The sequence below is a fragment of the Saimiri boliviensis genome, chromosome 4 (assembly GCF_048565385.1).
Source record: "Saimiri boliviensis isolate mSaiBol1 chromosome 4, mSaiBol1.pri, whole genome shotgun sequence".
Classification (NCBI taxonomy): domain Eukaryota; kingdom Metazoa; phylum Chordata; class Mammalia; order Primates; family Cebidae; genus Saimiri; species Saimiri boliviensis.
In genome coordinates this window covers 38,118,593-38,141,367 of record NC_133452.1, presented here as the reverse complement: position 1 = coordinate 38,141,367, position 22,775 = coordinate 38,118,593, and the positions used below count along the sequence as shown (strand labels likewise).

Below are 22,775 nucleotides of genomic sequence, written 5' to 3'. Positions count from 1 at the left end.
CTTTGAAAGATAAACATTTTATTGAATTACTTCTAGATGGGAACAATTATGAAGGATCTCACTCGGATATATTGTCTAATACAGCAGCCACAAGTGGTCACATTGAAGCTTACTAAAATTTAAAAATCCAGATCCATATTTCAAATACTTCATAGATAAATGTAGCTACTAACTAGTGTATTGAATAGCACAGGTATAGAACATTTGCATCATTGCAGAAAGTCATACTGGACAGAGCCACTCTAAACTATTTTCAAAAAGAAAAACTTTCCGGATGTGATAAATATAAAGGCATATTTTTCCCATCAGCAGTATTGTAGAACCAAATAAAGTTTGTCTTCCCTTAGTTTCTGATTAAAAACCTATTTAAAAATCTATCCCATGTTTTTAAGCTAGAGAGGGAAAACTGAATTTTTAATAAATTAGAATGTTTATGTCCTTGAGAAAGTGATTATATTGATTTTCACCTCCTCTATTCTGTTTGTACAACACTAGTGTCACAATTTTATTCTCATTCTAGGATCAAAAAGCAATATATTCCTCAAGGCAGCAAGAATATATTGACACTATGTTAAGATTAATAACTTGAAATAATTTCTGGCATTTTTTCTGGGTAATTTTAAGAATGAGTCTGCAAAAATTACTTTTACCATTACATATATTTTTAGCTGGACTTGCATGGCCAGTAATGATTTAATGATGGTAATAACATGAGCTACAAAGAAAATAAAGTTCTAGTGGGAATGTATTTAGAAATATGAATTTGAAGTACAGTTGGTTAAATTCACTAGTTATTTTTAAAAGAATCTGTAACTCTTAATTCCTAGGCCAACTTCAGTCACCAACTGTAGTGTACAGAGTACCCCATTTCCAACTGAACCTAGTCAACACACTGCCTGGCACACAGCAGACACTCATTCCAATGGAGTCATGAAACAATCACGTGGTTTATTCATTCAGCAGATTTTACTCATTAGTTTTCAAGTCTCTCACAATGCCAATTGCCTCCAAATTAACAATGTCTCTCAAACTCTAAGAAATTCTGAAGAAATAAAATGTGTACTTTATTCATAAATATACAAATTTAAAATTTTTAAGATTATAAAAATCTGAAGAATTATATCATCTGTCAGGAGAGAGTGTCAACCTGCAAAAACAATTAACTTATTTTTAAAAAAAGAAATTGGAAAATCAACCATTTAAGCATAGTTTTATTTAAGAATGTTCAGATGTTATTTTTTTACATGGCTTCCAGCTCATTTTATACAGTAAGTTTGAGTCCATAGCAAAGGTAATAAAACTGCCAACTGACCTTGATAGAAACAATGGAAATTTATAATAAAATTTCAAGTTATTTAAAAAAGAATATGAAGCCTTGTTTGCTCCTACAATGCAACAAAGTCTAGATTTTTTTTTCTTGATAAAAATCTCTAGTATTCTGAAGATCCACCAAAAGAGATTTATGTATAAAAGGATCTGTAATAACTATTTTACATGTGTGGTGCCTTTAAAATAATATATCTGAAGACCAAATACGTCATTCATAAAAAATACAAACAAAAGCAACAGCTAGAAAAGACTGAAAGTGCCAATGACAAAAGTCATCTGATCACAGATACCTCTATGTTCCTACGTAGCTCTAATAAGTTGCTATGAATATGAACAACATGTATCTTAATCTCTTAGAGACAAAAATATAGTTAGGGAGATGGGTGTTATAAGGTGTCAACAGATTCATCATCTGAATCAAAATAAAACAATCTGAACATCATCACTGCTTCTACTAGTATCACTATAGCATGACAGCATTCAGATTTAACAGGTTTGAGTCCACTCTCAAAAATGGATGTATTTCCACTTTCTCCATAGTCGAGTCTGTCTTCACTGAGTTACTGGTAAAGACACTGGCACCTGATTAGACTGAGGTGCTGGAGACCCACTGTTTATGGCTTGTGGAGGCACTGTAGCTGGCTCCATCTTGCTAATGTGTGTGATGAATCGAAGACGAAGTTTTAAAGCTGGTTTTAAGTTACAGATAATCTTCTCTACCTAAGAAATAAAAACACATTAAAAAGTACTTTAATCAGAGAATTTCAACTTCTCACATTTAAAGCAGGACTTACATATATCCTGAGACAATAAACAAAGGAGCGGCGTGGGGTAGATGAGAAGTTTCTCAACATGTTCTGTGTTTTAAGAAAAGCAGATACAATTATACCTTTCTTGCATGAGAAACAACACGTTCTCCCTCACACACACCCATTATATATTATATAGGCATGTCTGTACATGTACCACATGTATAGTCATATATATGCATGTACTTACAAAAGCGTACCCATTTATCTAGCTAGCCAGTCATCCCGCTACCAAAAGCTAGCAGAGTTTATACTGGAAATTTTATACACCCAACGAGTTGATCATTCGTTTAAAATGCTATCTTTACAGAAGCATGAAGCATTAATTATATTTTAAAGTTCTTTGGATAACTCATGTCTGCAACATTTATCTACAAAGCTAATTATTTTGGTTTTGATTTATACTTGGAATTCAAAATAAATAATATTAGATCTACTCTTTTGAAAAACACTAAAGAGACAAATACATCAAGTAGTTCCACAGCTTTCTTAGCTTTACTCAAATGCTGTTTGGCCTTTTCCTTTCTGTACTCCCTTTAGTCAAAGTTTCTTAGGCCCAGACGTGAAGAATACTTTAAGAACAAAAAACAAACAAACAAAATCAAAAACGTTTCTTCACAGGTTTTCTGCATGTTCTGTGTTGTAACAAAAGCAGATACAATTTCTTTCTTACATGAGGGAGAACAGGTCAACTCTCTTTGACACTGCTGCTGAGACATAAGGAGTCAACATCCTCCCAAGTCCAGCTCCAAAGAAAGAAGGCTTAGCAGAGCAGACTCACATGGCTACACAGCAGTTTATCTTCCTCTCCATTATAGAAGGAAATAACATTAAAGTATTGGGAAGGGGAAGAGGATGGACTTAACTTTCCCTATCTGTCCTACCTCCACCCCTTAAAATAGCCCAGATTCTGTTTTCCACACATAGGAACTCAGTTATGACTCAAGGTCTTTTTCTACTTTCAGGCATCTCTATTAGGAAGTTCCTCTTCATATGCTAAGTTACCATGGCCTCCCTTTAACTTTACCAGAATTCATACACCCTCTAAAGTGACACAGAGCAAATCTAATAGGTATTCCAAATGGAAACCCTTCAAAAGACTGAGGTCATAAATAATTCCCTAAGACTTTTTTCTTCAGGGTCAGCATTCGCATGCTCTTTAAATACTCTTCATGAGTTGGTCTCTAGTCAGGTTTAGTCTGGAATCCTGAGTTTAGCCTTCTAGTTATGCTGCAGTTTGTCTATCACCATAAGTGTCAGGAGAAGTAGGACCTCCTTTACTCAGAACACAGCAACCTCTCTGCTCATAGCTAACCCTCTACATCTTTTTTTAGATGTTCTCTTGCAAATATCAAGAGAGAAAAGGATGAGAAGTTATAACTTGTATTTACTTTAATACTTCATCTAGAATAATATGCCCCTGTTGCCTAAAAAGGTCTCAGATCCACCCTTTTTCCTTAAAAATCAGACAAAAATAATCACCCAAATCAAAAAAGCCTATCACTATATGTTCAAATTTTCTAAATTAAACATCATTAAAAAGAATTAAACAAATTCAACTTACTTGCTCTTTCACGCTGTCACCAGTAAACATATACTTCATGTGATACAGGAAATCACAGATGGGATCCATGTAATTTAAATGGGTGCTACACTGGTCGACATTCAGCAGCATGTCATAAAACGCCACACCAATCTATTTACAAATAATGTAAAATTATTTAAGGGGTCAAAAGTGAAGTGATTCAATAATTCAGCATGAAGCAGATGGGCACCATTACAACTCTAGCACTGGCGGATACTGTGTTTGTTGTAGAACTGTCACATGCCATATACACTGCTATGCTCCTGGGAGATATAATGTGGCCTGCATTTATAAAACAATCTACAGTGCTACAAAATGCCCCTAATAAGGCTTAAACAAAGTATCTCTTCATAGTTTAGTAATTTCTCCTGAAATTAAGAGATAAACAATCCCTTTCTAGACACCATCTCTCGATGTCTGGGAAAACTCCACTTCAAGGGAACCTTTGGATTATACTTTCTTTGTTCCATTTGGTAGCTCTTGCTTTAAGGTTCTATTCCTGGCTCGTTTTCCTTGTTTTTGACATCTTGTTATAAATGACTGTCGTCATCCATTCTCATGAGTTTAATTAGTTCCTCTGCACTGTAAGACCTCAAATGTACTTCTCCATCCTTAACCTCTTCTCAGCCTTCATAATGGGTATTTCCCCTGCATAACCAATTCAATACATCCCACCCCAAATCATTACTGGCACACTAAGTCCTCTACAATTGCTCTTGAATCCTGTTAAACTAGTTTTACTCTTAACGATTGTGACCTGAGGTTTCAATAACACAAAGAAACCTACACAGATAATTCAGAATTTAACCATGTCACAGAAAACCCAGATTATATTTTACCTCTATCATACAACGAGTTCTCTCTTGCTGAAATCTTTGTAAAAATGGTCCTACAAGATGGTATACATAAAGCAACTGGAATTCAGTCTTCACTATAGGAAGAAGGACTTCAGTGAGAAACCTAAAATTTGAAGATAAAAATCTCCTGTGACTTGAAATTATTTAAATTGTTTGAATTGTGTTAATATAGTATTTACAAAGTATTACAACAAAACTTATAATTTTAAAAGTTTCTTTTAATTTGGTAACAATAATATTTCTAATTAATCTCATATGTCTCACTGGCTATTACTTTCATTTGATTATTTATTGAAATACTGGATTTAAATCATTCTTAACAGTAAAACTAGATTTATCTGAAATAAAAAGAGAATAATCTAATAAATGCCACTATATAGAAATTTGAATCAATTAATATCACTTTTATGGTCAAGAAAAATAATCAGGAAATAGGATAATAGCAGTTATTCAGTTTAAAAGGTAACTTTCAGGATACATTCTGGAAAAAGTATGCATTTGACTAAGACTCTTCAAACTACAATGGCTACATTACTAGATTATTACTAGCACATACAAGTCAATTTTTCTGAAAACAATTCTGAAGCAAAAAGAGCTTTCTGATGAACTTACTTTGCAAATTGTTCTAATGAATGAGGTATATACCTCATCTGTTAATGAGATTAGAAAAAAATGAAATATGTCAAATTTCTTTAAGAAATTATTACACTTACTTTGGAATGAGAGAAAGTTGTCCAATGCTAGAATGGTGCCACACAGCATGTGCGAGAGCTAATGTATAGCTACAGCTCATCTCAGAGTAGGACTGATGACAGGCAGTGAAATCAAAGAGACGGAATGGATAGCCAACCCATTCTGTTTCAGACGTCAAGCTGGGGCTGCTGATAACACTCACAATTCGATCATGAAGAACAATCCAATATGGCTCCTTTAAAATTGGAGGAAAGCTAGTGAAAAAATCACTTATCTAGCATTCCACCACAAAGGCTAAAATAATAGTGTTTTCTCAGTCTTCAGAGTTTTCTACTTTTCCAGCTTCTGCTGGAAATCTGTTGTATGGCTTTGTAACTGGGCAAATTAAGTCAGTAACAACCTGGGAGAAGTGTCTGTGAGTTAGGGGGCTCCATACATTTATCTGTCCAGCTCATTTAGGTACCTGATACATACTATGCAGTAAATCGATTAACTTACCAAACAATAAATCAATAGTTTTATTATTTATTTTACAATAAATGACAGATACAGGTGAGGGGACGGAAGGCAGCAAAGCACACTGCCATGTGTGTACCTATGCAACAATCTTGCATGTTCATCACATGTACCCCAAAACCTAAAATGCAATTAAAAAAAAAAAATAAATAAATAAACTTTTTTTAGATATGTGTGGAGGTCAGAGAAGGGAGTCTTCATGTGGGCTGCAAAAGTCAGGTAAGGCTTCATTCACTAAGAAAGGAGGCTCTAAGCTCGCAAAGAATAAATAGGCTTTAGAGAAGGTGATGGAAAGAAGGTGGTTCTGGAATAAAAATAATGTCTTATTCACTCACATTCAGAAGTGCCTAAAACATGTCTTAATAAGTACTACTGCAGGAACAAAGGCTGCAGATATACAACATATTAAGTGGCCAAGAGTAGATCAGGTTATAATGTAAAAACTAAAGTTGGATAGGTAAGGTGGTACCAGAAAATGCAGAGACATGTAAGTCACACAGAGATATTTAGATCTAATGCAGAAAGGCAAAAACTAGTCACTAGATTTTTAAAGCAGTAATAATATGAAAAACTTAAAAACATAAAATACTTCACTAATTTGTCTGACGTCCTTGTACAAGGGCATCCTATATGCATCTTTTCTTTTTGCTGACATGGAACAAGGGGCTGTATTTCATCAGTAAGTACAAATCACAATTATTAACTCACTGGTAGAGCAGTGATGATCAAACCAATTGCATTCATCCATGCTGTAATGTTCTCTCTTGGCACTAAAGGCTGACTGCAACCAGCAAAAAAGAACACAAGTACGAAAGTATAAAAACATTTTAGATGGTTGACAATGGATCTTATTTTTAAATACCTATAATTCAGAGGATTGACAACTAATCCATTTCAATAAAACAATGGGGAATTTTTTATTGCATAAAAATGTAATATACATAGAAACTCAATAAGGCTTTTTAAAAATGCTTCTTCCCCAATCATTATCCCATATTTTGTGCTAATTTTTAAGAGAATCTTGAAATCTTGAAAACAAGATTAAGAGAATCTTGTTTTAAGTGACAAGTTAACATTAATCCTAAATTAAATGTCAAACTGCTATTAATGAGTAGAAGTAGGAACAAACCCAGATCTTATGATCCTGTCCAGGGCTCATTCCATAACTCCTATATCACAAAGACAAGCTCTGGAACCAGAAAACAGTCATCATCCAATGTGCAACAGACTTGTGGCAACAGGTCTGTCTTAAAGGTCCAAATAAAACACCATTCTGTTTACAAGTAAACAACCAATTTTACTGCATGAACCAGAATACATACCTTTTCAGGACGACATTTAGAAGGGCATTCCCGACCTCTTTGCCTGAAACTGCCAAGGCCATGAGCTCCACACAAGTAACATGGAGAGCGTGGGCAGCTGGGTTGGGAAACTCATTGAATCTCCAGTCACAGTTTGGAAAGGGACCAGGAGATTTGCCAGCCATCGGTGAACACAGTTAAAGCAATAACACTGACATGACTGAAATGTATTAAGAGCAATCATTTAATTAACCACAAGTATAAATGGTTGGTCTTACAGGTGGGCTCTTATAAATGTGATGTATAATAGCCACAGATGCAACCAAGGTATACCAAGGCTTATGAGCCTATTTCTTTTAATAGTTATAAGACATTAATATGAACATTATTTTATAATGAGCCCTTCTTTTGCTTCAGAAAATAAATTCCTTTGTGTAGGAAAATAAGTCACACTCATTAACGTAGAATTTCTAGTAAAATAGTGGTATGAAGTATAGAGTGTTAATAAATGAAAGTATAGAGTGCTAATAAATGAAAACATAAAATCAAAATGAAGAAACATACAAGTATATTTTCACTAAAATATCCCTTTTCACTAAAAAAAGAAAAATGTTTTATCATTTATTAATAAAAACACGCTTTTTTTTAAAAGTAACAAGATGGTACATTCTCCAGTAGCACACAGATGCATGCGCTACAAAATATAGTACATTTAAGAATAAATTTTTTTCTTTGAAACAAATCTCCATAAAGTCTATTTTTAAATATAATTTTTAACCATTTATCCTCAAGTTCTAAAATATAAATTTTAATAGTATTTCGGCCTATCTGGCATGATGCTGCTAATTTAAGATTTCAAATTTTTAGAGAGATAAAAAGGGAAGTGATCTTAAAAGTAAAACCTTAGAATATATTTTTAAAAACCTTAAAAAGAAAAAATTTGTTCTCATAAATCAAAATACTGTTATTTCTGGAGAGTCTGTAAAATCACAGTAGAAAGGATATTATCGACTAGTCTGCCGATCAATCTGCAATAGTAGCTGTCATCTGGAACCCATGGATTTTCCTCTCGTGCATTCATAGCACACTTCAGGTAAGTGTCACTTAGACACCAGCCCTGTGGTCTATTATCCTTGAGAGAGCCGATGATCGCATGGACGAGTTTTCGTTTGAGAAATGCGCGGTCTCTCAAGTGCATTTCATAATAGTGCAGAGTATTATACAGGTAAGTCACTGGACGATCTGCCAAGAACAAAAACATCACCACAACATTTAACTGGTTACTCATAACTGTGAAAAAGTAATCCACTGCTTTCAAGATAACTGAGAAACAGCTCAGAAGATTATGAAACAATTTCACATGCTGGCCAATTGTATACTATGAATATTTTAACCTGAGTAGAGGCAGAAGGCTCAGAATGCTTCTGGTAATATACAGTTTGTATTTGCATTTGTTTTTATTTAAGTGGAAGCAATTCCATTTCTGAAAATTTATCCTGCATAAATTTTTATCCCTTGACGTACAACAAGGGATGTCACTGCAGCCCTCTTTACACTACCAAAAATGAAAAACAGCCTAAAAAGTCAAAAACAGGGGACTGATAAATTATGGCATGTATGACGTAGTTCTTTATGTATTGATACAAATGGCCAACCCTAATATATGATAAAGTTGAAACAAACAGGGCACAGAACAATGTGTATATTACATTTTACTTGTGTTAAAAACAAAACAAAACAAAAACACCCAGGCTCTCTAAGAGAGGATGGTAAGAGACTGGTAACACTGGCTGCCTACCAAGAAAGAAACTGGCTAGCTGGAGGCAGGATGGAACTACTTTTCACTATATATTCTTCCTACCAAGTGCATATATTACCTAATCCAAAAGAAAAATGTTTTTAAAAGAATGCTCATTTGAACTTTATGCCTATTCTATCATGTTAACCCACAATTATTACTATTGCTTTGAGGAAAGGTATCTTAAAGATGAAGAAGGACTGGCTGCCAAACACTTTGTTCCCTTAGGGGCTGCTCCATGACCTTCGTATTTCCGTCCCTGACCCTGCCACTCTCCAGTTACTATGCTTAAAACTTTAAAGCTGTTTTTGATTTTTCTTTCAATATTCTCCCTATAACCAACCAATCAAGTCCTGTTCTTTCTTTTGTGACCATTTGTCCCCCCCACCCCCACTTTTTTTCCCTCATTTTCAATGCCACCATTGCTGTTTGGATACTAATCACACAACTGGGCTTTTTGACATGTCCTTGAAAGGGCTTCCTCCTAAGACTGCTGCCAACTATAACTGGATGCACTTTTCTGAAAGAATGTTTCCCATGCCATGATCATACTCAGTAACTTCCAGATGATTATTATCTGCAATTATAAAATCAGCATAGCATTCAAAGTGAGCTACAGTTAGGTACAATCTGTCTTTCCAACCTTGTATCTAGAACTCTCTGGTAAGAATTTTCAATTAAACCCAACAAAGCAATTTTTCTTCAACTATACCTTATTTTGTCTCTATGATTTTCCCCAAAACTATCCCTTCTGCCTCGTATGCTGTCTTTTCCCTGCTGCTGCTATAAATTGGATGCATCACAGTTCAAATCCTACCCATCCAAGAAGGCTGCAAGATCTGTTTAGTTTACAGTAACATCACCCTGTTCTGAACTCAGACTTTTGTTTCTATTTTTATGTTGTATATTTTATACTTCATGGCACCATCCACAATACTTATCCTCAGAACACTTCATTTTAAAATAATTAAAATCAGACCTTTAGAACCACTATTACCATGTGGTTCTGCCCAGACTACTTTTGATTATGGAGATTTAGATGAAATTAAAATTTGAAAAAGCTCACCATGAAATTTATATAAGCCTCCTAGGTGATCCAATAGAGTCTCCAGGGATTTGGATACTGGAAGCAACTCTAAAAATCTGTGGATTACTATATCAAATACTGGAAGGAATCGAAGACACACATTCCCAAAATAGATGGGCAGATAGGGAGACTGGATCTGTACAGGAGGATCAACCTGTTCCGCAAGGCCCTCAAAATACAACTTCTCTGGATATTTCTGTGGAATTGTGCAGATGATAAATGTTTAGAACATTTTTTCAAAAAATTCTCTTAAAAGAGCTAAATGAACTTGAAAATATTAATTAAATATTTTTTACAAGGAAACGTTTTAAATTAAACTTGATTATACTTTACTTCTTTTTATAATGTAAGTACATATGTCCACTAAAACTGCAGTTTCAATTTATTTTCAACATTACCGAAACTCTCAACCTTGAAGAAGTTTAGAGAGCTAATTTACTTCTATATACACCAGAGAAAAAACATTAGAACCAGAGAGAAAATAGCCAAATCAATTCATCAAATACTGAAATACAACTTTAAAAGTATGATTTAAAATACCAATTCGAACTAGTACCTTGTGATAATTCATGTGCTTAGTGTGCCAGTCATTCTGTAACCAGTGCTCTGGGGAATTTTCCTTCACAAAGTCACTTACTCGATTTCTAAAATCGTTTGGTTTCAGTAACAGCAACTGAATTATGAAATAACAAACCTGGGCTTCATTTCCTTCATGACTACGCATGGCCTTTAAAGAACAAAAGAAAAATTATATGAAAATTCTCAACCTGTGCAAAACCATGAGGGCCATTTGAAAGCCTAACATTTGATAAAATAAAATCTCACTTTCATAATTTCATTAGACATCCAGTCTATCCCAAACCAACTGTTCAGTATTCCCCAAACATATCTGACCTTTCTTGCCTATTTTTGGCTTACTAGTCCTTCTGCCTGGAATGTCCATCTTTATTTTTAAAAATTTAATCTATCTCTCACATCTATCACCTAAGCAGATAAGGTTTCTCACTATTTCCTGGAAATATTTTTTCTATACCTCCACCTTATACTGTTATCTTATTGATTTATAGACTTACATTATTTTCCCTAAAAGATAATAGCTACTTTTATATCGATGCTCCACAGTTAAAGGGTTAATGTTAAACTAAGCCACTCCAAATATCATCGCCATAGAATTTTTTTTTAATGTTGCATTTTCCAGCTTACTTCAGTGTCTTTTTAAAGAAATTTACTGGAAATAGATATCAAAGTCAGGAGAGAAAAAAAAAAAACATTTGGGGAATGTTTGGTGGCCATGATTAACATTCAGTTATGGCTGTGGCTACCAAAGTATACAGAAATGGTTATATTAGCACTCTGTAAAGAAACACAGTGATTTACTGCTACTTCCTGCCTCTAGTGGGTGTTTTGGAGAATTAACTCAGGGTCTAATTGCTCATATTTTTAGAGTACCATGAGGCTATGACCACATCTATTTTATTTACTTTTGTACCTTTTATGCATAGAACACAGTTGATATTCAATATGTACTTATGAAATGAATAAGAAAATTGCAGCTGGAAGCAGTGGCTCACACCTGTCCTCCCAGCAATTTGGGAAGCTGAGGACGAGGATTCCTTCAGCCTAGGAGTTTGAGACCAGCCTGGGCAACATGAAGAAACTCAGTCTCTATAAAAAAGATTAAAAAAAAAAAAAAAGCTGGGTATGGTGGCATATGACTGCAGTCTCAGCTACTCAGGAGGCTGAATAGCAGGAGGAGATTGCTTGTGCCCAGGAGGGCTGAGGCTGCAGTGAGCCATGACCATACCACTGCACTGGGCAACAGAGCAAGACCCTGTCTCAAAAAACCAAACAAACAAAAATGAAAACAAAAACAAAAAAAGGAAATTGGAAAATTTCTAGCTCTTTAGGGAAGTGACAGCAATTCATGGTTATAGTATAAATTCATTAAATCCTTCAAAGCAATATAGAACAGATCGACACATGATACATTAGTCATACATCTTGATCTAAAAGAGAATACGCTTAGAAACATTTATTCTTACCAGGCAGAGAATTAATCTGTCCAGTGTAACAATGTTATACTTCCAAACCATGTCATTAAGAATTTCAATGCACTTATTGAGTTGCTGACCCCCTGCGGATGTAGAAAACTCATATACCAGGAAATCTGCAAATGTCCTCACATGGGCTACCAAGGCCCTGGCTCCAATTCTCTCTAAAACTCTGGAAGGCAGAGAGTAAAACATAAAACTCCATTACTGTATGGATACAACAGTTTGCCACATGGAGGGCAAATTGGGTTTTTGGCTTACCTATAGCCAATCTGATTAATATGATCTGTTTCCAAGAGCATTTTCCAGAGAAGACAAAGAAAGAGAGGAGGGGAGCCCTGCATAGAGAAGTGGGTAATAATGTCGTTTTCGTTGCTCATTGACTTCCACTTCCTATACTCCTCCTCCACATTTTTTTTCAGATTAAAACGGCTTTCCTGAGGCACATTATTTTGTTTGAAGAATGCCTAAAAAGAAGATGAGAAGTTTGTTTTATTGGTTATAGTAGAAAGAGCACTGGGATGAAGCCTACTTGATCCCATTGTCTCAGGCCAAAATCTCTTTACTATGACAAGCAACTTCAGCAAAGTCTCAGGATGCAAAAATCACAGGCATACATCAATAACAGGCAAACAGAGAGCCAAATCATGAGCGAACACCCATTTACAATGGCCACAAACAGAATCAAATACCTAGAAATACAACTAATGAGGGACCTCTTCAAGGAAAACTACAAACCACTGCTCCAGGAAATAAGAGAGGACCCAAACAAATGGAAAAATATTCCATGCTCATGGTTAGGAAGAATCAGTATCATGAAAATGGCCATACTTCCCAAAGTAATTTACAAATTCAATGCTATCCCCAACAAGCTACCACTGATCTTCTTCACAGAACTGGAAAAAAACCACCTTAAACTTCATATGGAACCAAAAAGGAGCCCGCATAGCCAGGACAATCCTAAGCAAAAAGAACAAAGCTGGAGGCATCATGCTACCTGACTTCAAACTACACTATAAGGCTACAGTAATCAAAACAGCATGGTACAGGTACCAAAACAGAGATATAGACCAATGGAATAGAACAGAGGCCTCAGAAGTAATGCCACACATCTACAACCACCTGATCTTTAACAAACCTGACAAAAACAAGCAACAAGGAAAGGATCCCCTGTTTAATAAATGGTGTTGGGAAAACTGGCTAGCCATGTGCAGAAAGCAGAAATTGGACACATTTCTGACACCTTACACTAAAATTAACTCCAGATGGATTAAAGACTTAAACATAAGACCTAACACCATAAAAACCTTAGAAGAAAACCTAGGCAATACCATTCATGACTAAAACACCAACAGCAATGGCAACAAAAGCCAAATAGACAAATGGCATCTAATTAAACTTAAGCAACCGGCAACCAACAGAATGGGAAAAAATTTTTGCAATCTACCCATCTGACAAAGGGCTAATATCCAGAATCTACAAAGAACTAAAACAAATTTACAAGAAAAAAATAAACAACCCCATCAAAAAGTGGCTGAAGGATATGAACAGACACTTTTCAAAAGAAGACATTTATGCGGCCAACAAACATATGAAAAAATGCTCATTATCACTGGTCATTAGAGAAATGCAAATCAAAACCACATTGAGATACTTTCTCACGCCAGTTATAATGATGATGATTAAAAAATCTGGAGACAACAGATGTTGGAGAGGATGTGGAGAAATAGGAACAATTTTACACTGTTGGTGGGAGTGTAAATTAGTTCAGCCATTGTGGAAGACAGTGTGGCAATTCCTCAAGGATCTAGAAATAGAAATCCCATCTGACCCAGCAATCCCATTACTGGGTATATATCCAAAGGATTATAAGTCATTCTATTATAAAGATACATGCACACGTATGTTCACTGTGGCACCATTTACAATAGCAAAGACCTGGAACCAACCAATATGCCCATCAGTGATAGACTGGATAAAGAAAATGTGGCACATATACACCATGGAATACTGTGCAGCCATAGAAAAGGATGAGTCCATGTTCTTTTCACAGACATGGATGAATCTGGAAACCATCATTCTCAGCAAACTGACACAAAAACAGAAAACCAAAAACTGCACGTTTTCACTCATAGGTGGGTGTTGAACAATGTGAACACGGACACAGGGAGGGGAACATCACACACTGAGGTCTGTTGGGGGGTGAGGGTTAGGGGAGGGATTGTGGAGGGTGGGGAGACTGGGGAGGGATAGCACTGGGAGAAACACCTAATGTAGGTAATGGGGAGATGGAGGCAGCAAACCACCATGGATGTGTATACCTATGTAACAATCCTGCAAGATTTACACATATGCCCCAGAACTTAAAAAAAAAAAAAAAAGAAAAAGAAAGAGCACTGAATATGGAGTTAATAAACCAGTTCTAGACTTGATTTTGACATTAATAAACTCTAGGTGATCTTAATTCAGCAATTAAGGCCTGAATTTCTATATCTAGAAAATACATAAGCTTGACTAGATTATCTCCAAGATTCCTTTTTCTAGATTTCCTAAACAAAAATTCTAAGCAAGCCTGAATGCAAAGCTTCTTCAATCATCTGTTGATACTTCTGCCAATCTTAAAAAGAAAAAAAGAATGAAACCTCTCTGCCCTTTGGCTACATATGTTAGTGTCTCCAGGAAAAATCCATTACACTAGCCTCAAAGTGTGGTCCCAACACCAGCAGTATCAGCATCATCTGGGTCTTATAAAAAATGCAAACTTCTCAGATCTTATCCCAGATTTACTGAATGAGAAGCTCTGTGGATGGGGGCCCAGCCATCTGTAGCTTAGCAAGCCCTCCAGGTGATGTGGTAAGTTTGAGGACCAAATGCTCTAGCCCTACCAGGAGTTATGAAAAGTGGATGTTCATCATGCCCAACATTTTTCCTGAAGACAGATGAGGTTTGCCTTTTGCCCTATTAGAAAAGCCAGGTTTACAGTTTTTCTGTGACTAAAAACTGTGAAGCTCCATTACATTATACTTCTCCTCATTTCAGTTCTATGAAAGAGAAAAAAAATTTCTGGTACTATGTTAATTTTCATGAGATTCTAAAACCATTAACTATTTTTTTCTCTTTTTCATTTTTATTTTTCTTCTCCTCCTACTCTTCTTCCCCTTAAAACTGTTAACTAAGTTGAAACCATAATAATTAAATTTTTAGAAATATGTCCAGTCACAGAGTAGGATGAAGAACAACTTGAGAGATTTTGCAAATAATAATTTTTTTTTTTTCTAGAGACAGGGTCTGGCTCTGTCACCCAGGCTGTGGTGCAGTGGTGTGACCATAGTTCATGTAACGTTGAACTCCTGGGTTCAAGCCATCCCCCTTGCCTCAGCCTCCTGAGTAGTTAGGACTAGAAGCATGTGCCACCATGCCCAGGCCTAAATATTTTTTAAAATAAATAAAAGCTAATTTTATTTAGATGTTACCAAGACTCACTCTAGAACACCACTGTGAACGGGAAGAAGGATTTCATGTGTATTCACAAGTAATTCAAGACGAAATTACCTGTAGTGGGCCTGGAAAACAGCTCAGGGTGTGTGAAGCCCAATTATGAGGAGTGAAACTCATGATGGTCTGAAGTATGTCTTTACACCAAGTTCCCTGAATTGAATCAGAGCCTGTAAAAAAATCTAAACATAAACAAATAGATGTAATCCAGATATAAATGATTACATCCACAATTCATAAAAGATTATAGTGAAAATAATAATTATGTAAATAGAGAATTTCACTGCAGTGCCTTCATTGCTTAACTAGTTATATTCAGCTTGGAACCTAAATTTGTTTAGTTTATGAGTGATCTAGATGATCATATTAGAAAATATGAGACAATTTGTGAAAAGATGACAAAATACATTTGGAATCTCTCTTTTTTTGAGGTTATAGAGTACCAGTGATAACAGTGATACTGGCCCACCACTACCGTTTATTCACTCTGTCACTGATTTGGTAGTACTTTATTGGGCCAAGGGAATAAAATAAAGAAAGAAGATGACTTTTTTGGTGGTGAAATAATGACATAATGCAAGTATAAATCTCAAAATTGAAGAGGCTTATTTATGTAAAAGAACATAATTTACATAAATGTATTTGAGGTTGCCAAAATCAGTAACTATTTCTTTAAAACAGCAGTTTCCAAAGTGTGGTCTGCAGACCTCTGGAGGACTCCCCAATAGCCCTTCAAAGATTCAATGAGATCAAATAATAATAAAAAGATATCATCGGCTTCTTTACTTGATATGAGCACTGATGGTACAAAAGCAATGGTGGTAAAACTGCTGGTCCTAAGTACAAATCAAACAGCGGTGCCAGACTAGATGAAAAGGCTTTCCTCCACCACATGCACTCTGTGAAAGAAAGGGCCAATGTCAACCTCGACACCTATTTTTAATATCATATTTAACAACATGGGAAGCATGTGCCTCATGTTCTAAAGTTTGATGGCTGTCTTGAGGAAAAACACTTATGTGACTGACTGAGCACTGAGTTAAATGAGCTGCTTTTTTTTTTTTTTTGGAATTCCAATTTTACTTGAAAGAACATCTGACCAAAAAAAAAAAAAAAAAAAAGAAAGAAAGAAAGAACATCTGACAGAAAACTATAGTAGGTAGACTTAGGTATTTAGGCATTTTATTGAAAATAACAAAATGAACTTGTCACTTCAAGGAAAACAAATAACATTATCTTTCACCAATGATAAAATTTGACCTTTTAAGTAAAAATGGAAATTTTGGAAAACCTGTATCTACTACCATGACATGATAGCATTCTAAAACTTAGACTTTTCTAATAAACTTTGTAGTGATATCAACAAATGTAATTTTCTGATACTACATAACAAAATGCCAACATTTGCTAGATCTATGTAACTCAGTGAACCAATATTTTCAAAACGAACCAATATTTTCAAAATGAATAATTCATGATGTTACAAAACATGCATGGGTTTAAAATCTACTAAATGTACAAGACAGATGTACAGATTATAATGTAACAAAGTACATGAAGTTCACTGATAAGGGTTTTGGTTTCCACATTGCAGGAAACCTTTAAGCAACTAGCATTTTCCCAATTTTAGTGTGATGTCAAAAACATTCACAATTATTATCTGAAAAAGCTATTAAAATATTCCTCCCTTTCCAACCTCATCTGTGTGAGGCCACATTTTCACTTACTTCAACTAAAACTTCAATGGATTAAATGTCTAAGCAGATGGGAATCCAGCTGTCTTTCTTTACATCAGATATTAGAGAAGTAAAAATATGAAACAATGGCAGCCCTTCTCACTAATGTTTTGCTTTAGAAAATACACTTTTTTAAAATAACATCATATGTTAACATGTAATGTTTATTATTACTATCTTAAAACAAATTAATAAGTATTTTTTAACTTCTCTATTTTAATATCTAATAGAATAATATCCATAGATACAATCCACATACACAAGAAACTCTTTAGGAATTTCAATTTTGTTTTTAACAGTGTAAAGCAGTCCTGAGACCAAAAAGCTTAAAGAATTACTACTTTAAAATTATGGAAGATAGCTGAAAACTGATGCTCATTCCAGTTATTAATAGAACGACGGTATGCAAAAGAGCTTCCATAAATGAAATATTAAAGATATCAAAACAACTGGCTTTTTTTGAACAAATGAAAAGTATCTTTTTAGTATGTTACACCCATAGTAATTAGTAGAATCACATAACACTTTAATTAATCTGATTTTTGTTTGTTTGTAGTCACAGATTAACTGTACCTGTTACATGAGTTGCTCTAGCCAAAGTCAGTATCAAAGCTCGGTTCAGTTCTTCAGATTCTGCTGAGAGCACTGTTTTGGGATCACTAAGGAAGCGAGTAAACTGTGGTTGTACTTCTGAGCTACCTAATGCTGTTATAAGCCTGAGAGCAGTGCTCTCGACACTGAAAAGTGGGAGAATAAAAAGAAATGTGAAAAAGTTATAATAAAATTTCAGAATTATGGAATTTAATTCTAAGGTTAATTACAATGGAAAAACATGCAAACTATGACCATCCCTTCTCTAATTAAAAAAAAAAAAAAAAAAACTTTTGTGTAAGAATAAATGTTGCTTAATTTGTTTAGAAAAACCTAAAGTCCAATTTTGTAGTGAAAATTGTGACATTTTTACAAATTTGAAAAAGATGGCTTGTCGCATATAGGACTAAAAAATTTCACCTGGACATATTACATTTCAAAAATTATATTTTTTTATCTAAATACTTTAATTTAAAGTAACATCAATGTGACATGATACTTTAACCACAATCTGAAGTATACCTAAATCCAGCATTCTAAAGGGCTAAGTTAGAACCTAATAATAAATACCTGAAAGTACTAATTCTCGGTCCAAAGATCCTGAATCAAGAACTCAACTATCTTAATCAGTTTCTATTTAAAGAGCTACACTCTGCTCCTGTACTGGAAATAAAATACTTTAGAAGCAGAAAGTTTGATGATAGAAATGAATTTTAAAAATTGCAAGATAAAGGATTGAGAACCTCATCTCCAACAAAATTTCTAACAAATCTTAAGTAATCATGGTCTTCAATGAGCTCACCAAAGATGGAGCTGGTTCTGGTTTGTTTGTGCAACTGCAGCCAAAGTATGCAGATGACTCAGGAGTTGAACTCTGTAATGAGGCTGAATATGATGCATCCGGTAACTGAACATCTCAAGGAGTGTGTGTAAGATCCCCCATGCATGTGATTTGAAAACAGTTGGCAAAAGCTGACCTGGAGGAAAAGGACAATTTAAGGTACCAATTATTAAAAGCTATGCATTAGAAGATATTTGAAGAAAGTCACATTGAGCAAAATGTAAGTAAAGATTTGATTGTGAAAATATACACGCACAAACACACACACACAGTCTCCATATTTTCTTATTTTCTACTTTAACAGTAAGGAAAAATTCAGATCCTAATTATAATATCAAATTTGCTTTTTTTTTTTCCTGGAATTTGGCAAGCGATACTCATGTTTATCTAGAAAAATAAAATGAGACAAGATATGAAAAAAAATCTTCTCAATTCTGTTATCTTTTAAATTATTTTTAGACAGTTAATGTTCTATACCTTTTGAAGTATGAGGTTCACTTTTTAATACAAAAATTGTATTATACCTGCCCTTGTTTCCTCCTTCCCCCAAAAAAGTTTTATTCAATATTCAGTTATCTAAGAAGAATTACTATGGTTAAAATTAAAACTATGCTGCATTGGCGAAAAGCTGGAATTACCATGAATCAGAAAAAATGTCTATATTAGAAAGTATCTATTACTTTGAACTATATAATAACTAAGAGACATTATAATGTATCTTCTGCAATGCAGGAAAATTCCTTCTTTATTGCCAGTCAGCCTTAGTATGCACTGGAGGATAGCATTAGTGTTTTGGGCAGAATCCATTTGAATGAGGACAGGGACCATGTCTACTCTGCTCACTGCATTCCAAGCAAGTAGCACATTAACCTTTTCTTACCGCTTTAATTAAAAATGCCACAAACCCCCTGACCCTCACACTTCCTATTCTTCTTTTTTTGCTTTACTTTTCTCTATGACATGTATCATCTGACATATTGCATATTTCATTTATTTACTTTAATGTCCCCCTCCATAAGCTCCATCATGGTGGTGACTTGTTCTCTGATGTGCCCCCAGGACCTAGAAAAATACCTTTTGAGTTAATGAATGGGTTAATAGTTATAGACACCACAAAGTCCTGTCTTACTGATAAATCCTTTGATGCCCAAAGACTCTATTTCCATATAGACCAATAAACGACTGTAAGTTTCCACTAGGGCTGGAGCCAAGGCCACACTGGATTTTGCATGAGCAAGTTTTATCACCCTGGTTGCAATGCTGTGAATAAGGCTGAGAAGAAAAAAGGGAAGAAAATAAAAATCCATATTTTTGACATAAACACAGGGGCTACTCTACTTAGAAGTAACTTAGTATACTTTTGAACTTAAATGATTCAAATGAAGTTGATCCATTTAATGTGTTTAAGTCGTGCAAGGCCCTTGGTAAGGATGCACCGCACAACCTGAGACTCACTCTGGTTTCTACAGTGCTTTCAATGTGCATATGGATTCCCCTGCTCATGGAAAAACAAACTGGCTTCAACTCCTAAGAGCAAAAAAAAAAAAAAAAAAAACTCCTAAGAGCATGCTTGAAGGATTTTGGTCACTCATATGATGCATAAAAATACATTTGGGAAATGATATAACTTTGTCACAGATTTTACTTTAATAAATCACTGCGAAGACCCAAATGTTAGGTTCTAATGGGACTTTGCTTGAACCTGTTATATATGCAAGTGAAGCACATGTGTAATTCTACCACAATAGTTACCATTTGAAAATGAGTATAGCTCTACTAGAACTGATGCTCCACTTGGAGGCTCAAAGACAAATTCTCTTTGGCCTATACAGTGTTTGTTTTAAAAGTTAAGCCAATACTTAAAAGCTGAAAGACTAGTAGGAAAATAATCTGGATTTCTAGCCCTTCTCAAAAATGTTGGAAGCTCTAGTGACACTGGTCCTCATACTTAACCATCCATAGAAAAAGAAAAGAATATGTGCAAAAAAATTTTTATAATGCTTATCTCTCATGGAGAGATTATGACAATCACTTTCTTTGGGTTTGTTTATCCTAGAGTTCCTTAATACAAAATATTCACTTTTGTAATAAAATAAAGCCATTATTTTCTTAAATGTACCTGACCATAAAATAATATACAAAATCATGAAATAAAGGGTTATGCTATATTCTTAGCAATTCCCTGACAAGGAACCAAATTAATAAAAAGAACATACCTCATTTTGGCATGAACTGTCAGTGAATCCAGGAGGTTCATAGGTAAGGGGGTAATAGATCCTGAAGCCATACAGTTTGTTCCAGGGAGAGGTATCCTCATAATTCCATTTCCATAAATAGTTTCCACCAGAGCTCCCATGGGTAATGTAAAACATTCTGAATTTGTAGAGTATGCATTGCATAATAGGGCAATCTTATAGTCATTCATCTGTAAACTTTTATTTCTCAGACTCTGCTGCAGGAACCTAAAAGTTCACGTTCCATTAAAAAGAAAAAATAAAAATAACTTCCATAATGTTAATTTGTATTTTTTAAAAGTTCAATTTTATGCAATTATTCACTAATGCTATCTTTGTTCCTATAGGTACTATAGTTTCTGTTTGAAATGTAGAGTGGGAACATACACAGACATTTAGGTAGCATTTCAGAAGAAAAATAATTTTAAATAAACAATTAATAGTTATCTGTTAAGTACGTACTACAAACATATACAGCCACCATATTAGGCTAAGTTTCAGAGAATGAAGAAATAACTCACAAGTCCATGAACCAGGACTCTATTTATTATCTGCCTGTATAAACATAACAATGTCTTCATTACAGATATCACTATGAAAAGGTAGTTAAGGGGTATCTCATAAAATGAAAACCAAATGAAATTATCAAGTCTGACTGGCCTGCCATCTTCTATGAAGGGATATTAACTTTGGAAGAGATACTAAGAGTCATGCCAGCCAGATGAGTTCAATCAATCCTGGCAGCCCAGTGATGAGCGATATCTCAGTCAGCTCATGTTCAAGTTCCAAGAACTTGAAAAATTCTGAAACATTTTTACAGTTATAAAAATTGATATGCTTTCATTATATCAATAACTTTAAAGTATAACATACACAATTGAAGATCAGCCATGGAAATTAAAAAAAAAAATTCATATAAGCAAGACTAATCTTGTAGCTGTTTCCTGATACAGGTACTGGACAGATTCTTTTGGTATGACCTATACATCAAGTATTCACCCTTACCTCTAGTGGGTATGGGGAGATTTCCAAATTTCACACAGACACTGACACCAATATTAGTCTACAATCCACTATTAATTAAATGAGAAAATTAAATATCAAGCAACAGATAACATACTCATGGTGAAGTCTTAAGGAATGAGGTATTGGAATCTGTAGCTTGGAGTTGTCATTTTGAGCTTTTCTATTGAGATGAATCCAAATGCAAGTCATTGCAAAGGCATGGGTTGACTGGGGTTTATTAATATCAGGAACTGGGATATACTGAAAAATAACAATTTGAAAAATAATACAAGAAAGAGAAGAATTAAATAATTACATGTATTTTAGTAATCATTTCTGATATATCTCTTTTTAACATATCATATCTTACTTTAGCCCCAATAATTCAATAATACAAATCAGAAGGTCTAACAGTCATAAAATTTTGAAACTATTACAAGATGCTTTATTTGGTATGTTTTTATTTGCTAAGAAAGTAACACAGATTCACAGGTGCTTTGTCAAGCTTTTCCTACAATCACAGAGCATTCTCAAACAAAAATCATTTTTTAATTTTTACTTTTTAAAAATTTAAACATATCATGAAATCTTACTAAATATGATAATGTAACTAAAAACACAAGACTTTCTAAAAGTCTCAGAATACTTTTTAAGAACATAGAAAAATCTAAGAAATATGCAATCTAAATGATTGTTATTAAACATATAGATTATTGATGGGTAAAATGATACTGATGTCTGGGATTTGCTTTAAAATTGTCCAACATTGACAAAAAAGATAAAGAGGGAAGATAAAACGAGAGTATTTCTTGATGATGGTTACAACATGGTAGGTTTACTGTTCTCT

At 34.4% G+C, this 22,775-nt stretch overlaps 1 protein-coding gene across 2 annotated transcripts in view; it reads right to left on the bottom strand.

The window, feature by feature from the left end:
* Window positions 1-928: 928 nt before the first annotated feature.
* The window catches only part of MED23 (mediator complex subunit 23), a 42,579-nt gene continuing 20,732 nt past the window's right edge, over window positions 929-22,775 (bottom strand). For both annotated transcript variants that reach the window (XM_010343009.3, XM_010343010.3), the window contains 17 exons: window positions 22,044-22,189; window positions 20,906-21,151; window positions 19,819-19,961; window positions 18,651-18,825; window positions 17,831-17,994; window positions 15,579-15,703; window positions 12,288-12,493; window positions 12,018-12,198; window positions 10,532-10,702; window positions 9,955-10,171; window positions 8,096-8,332; window positions 7,112-7,277; window positions 6,498-6,570; window positions 5,294-5,508; window positions 4,563-4,683; window positions 3,703-3,834; window positions 929-2,049 (listed from right to left, as the gene is read on the bottom strand). In XM_010343009.3, coding sequence (XP_010341311.1) covers window positions 1,882-2,049; window positions 3,703-3,834; window positions 4,563-4,683; window positions 5,294-5,508; window positions 6,498-6,570; window positions 7,112-7,277; window positions 8,096-8,332; window positions 9,955-10,171; window positions 10,532-10,702; window positions 12,018-12,198; window positions 12,288-12,493; window positions 15,579-15,703; window positions 17,831-17,994; window positions 18,651-18,825; window positions 19,819-19,961; window positions 20,906-21,151; window positions 22,044-22,189 — 2,886 coding nt within the window. In that variant the 3' untranslated portion in view covers window positions 929-1,881. The remainder of the gene's footprint in view (window positions 2,050-3,702; window positions 3,835-4,562; window positions 4,684-5,293; window positions 5,509-6,497; window positions 6,571-7,111; window positions 7,278-8,095; window positions 8,333-9,954; window positions 10,172-10,531; window positions 10,703-12,017; window positions 12,199-12,287; window positions 12,494-15,578; window positions 15,704-17,830; window positions 17,995-18,650; window positions 18,826-19,818; window positions 19,962-20,905; window positions 21,152-22,043; window positions 22,190-22,775) is intronic.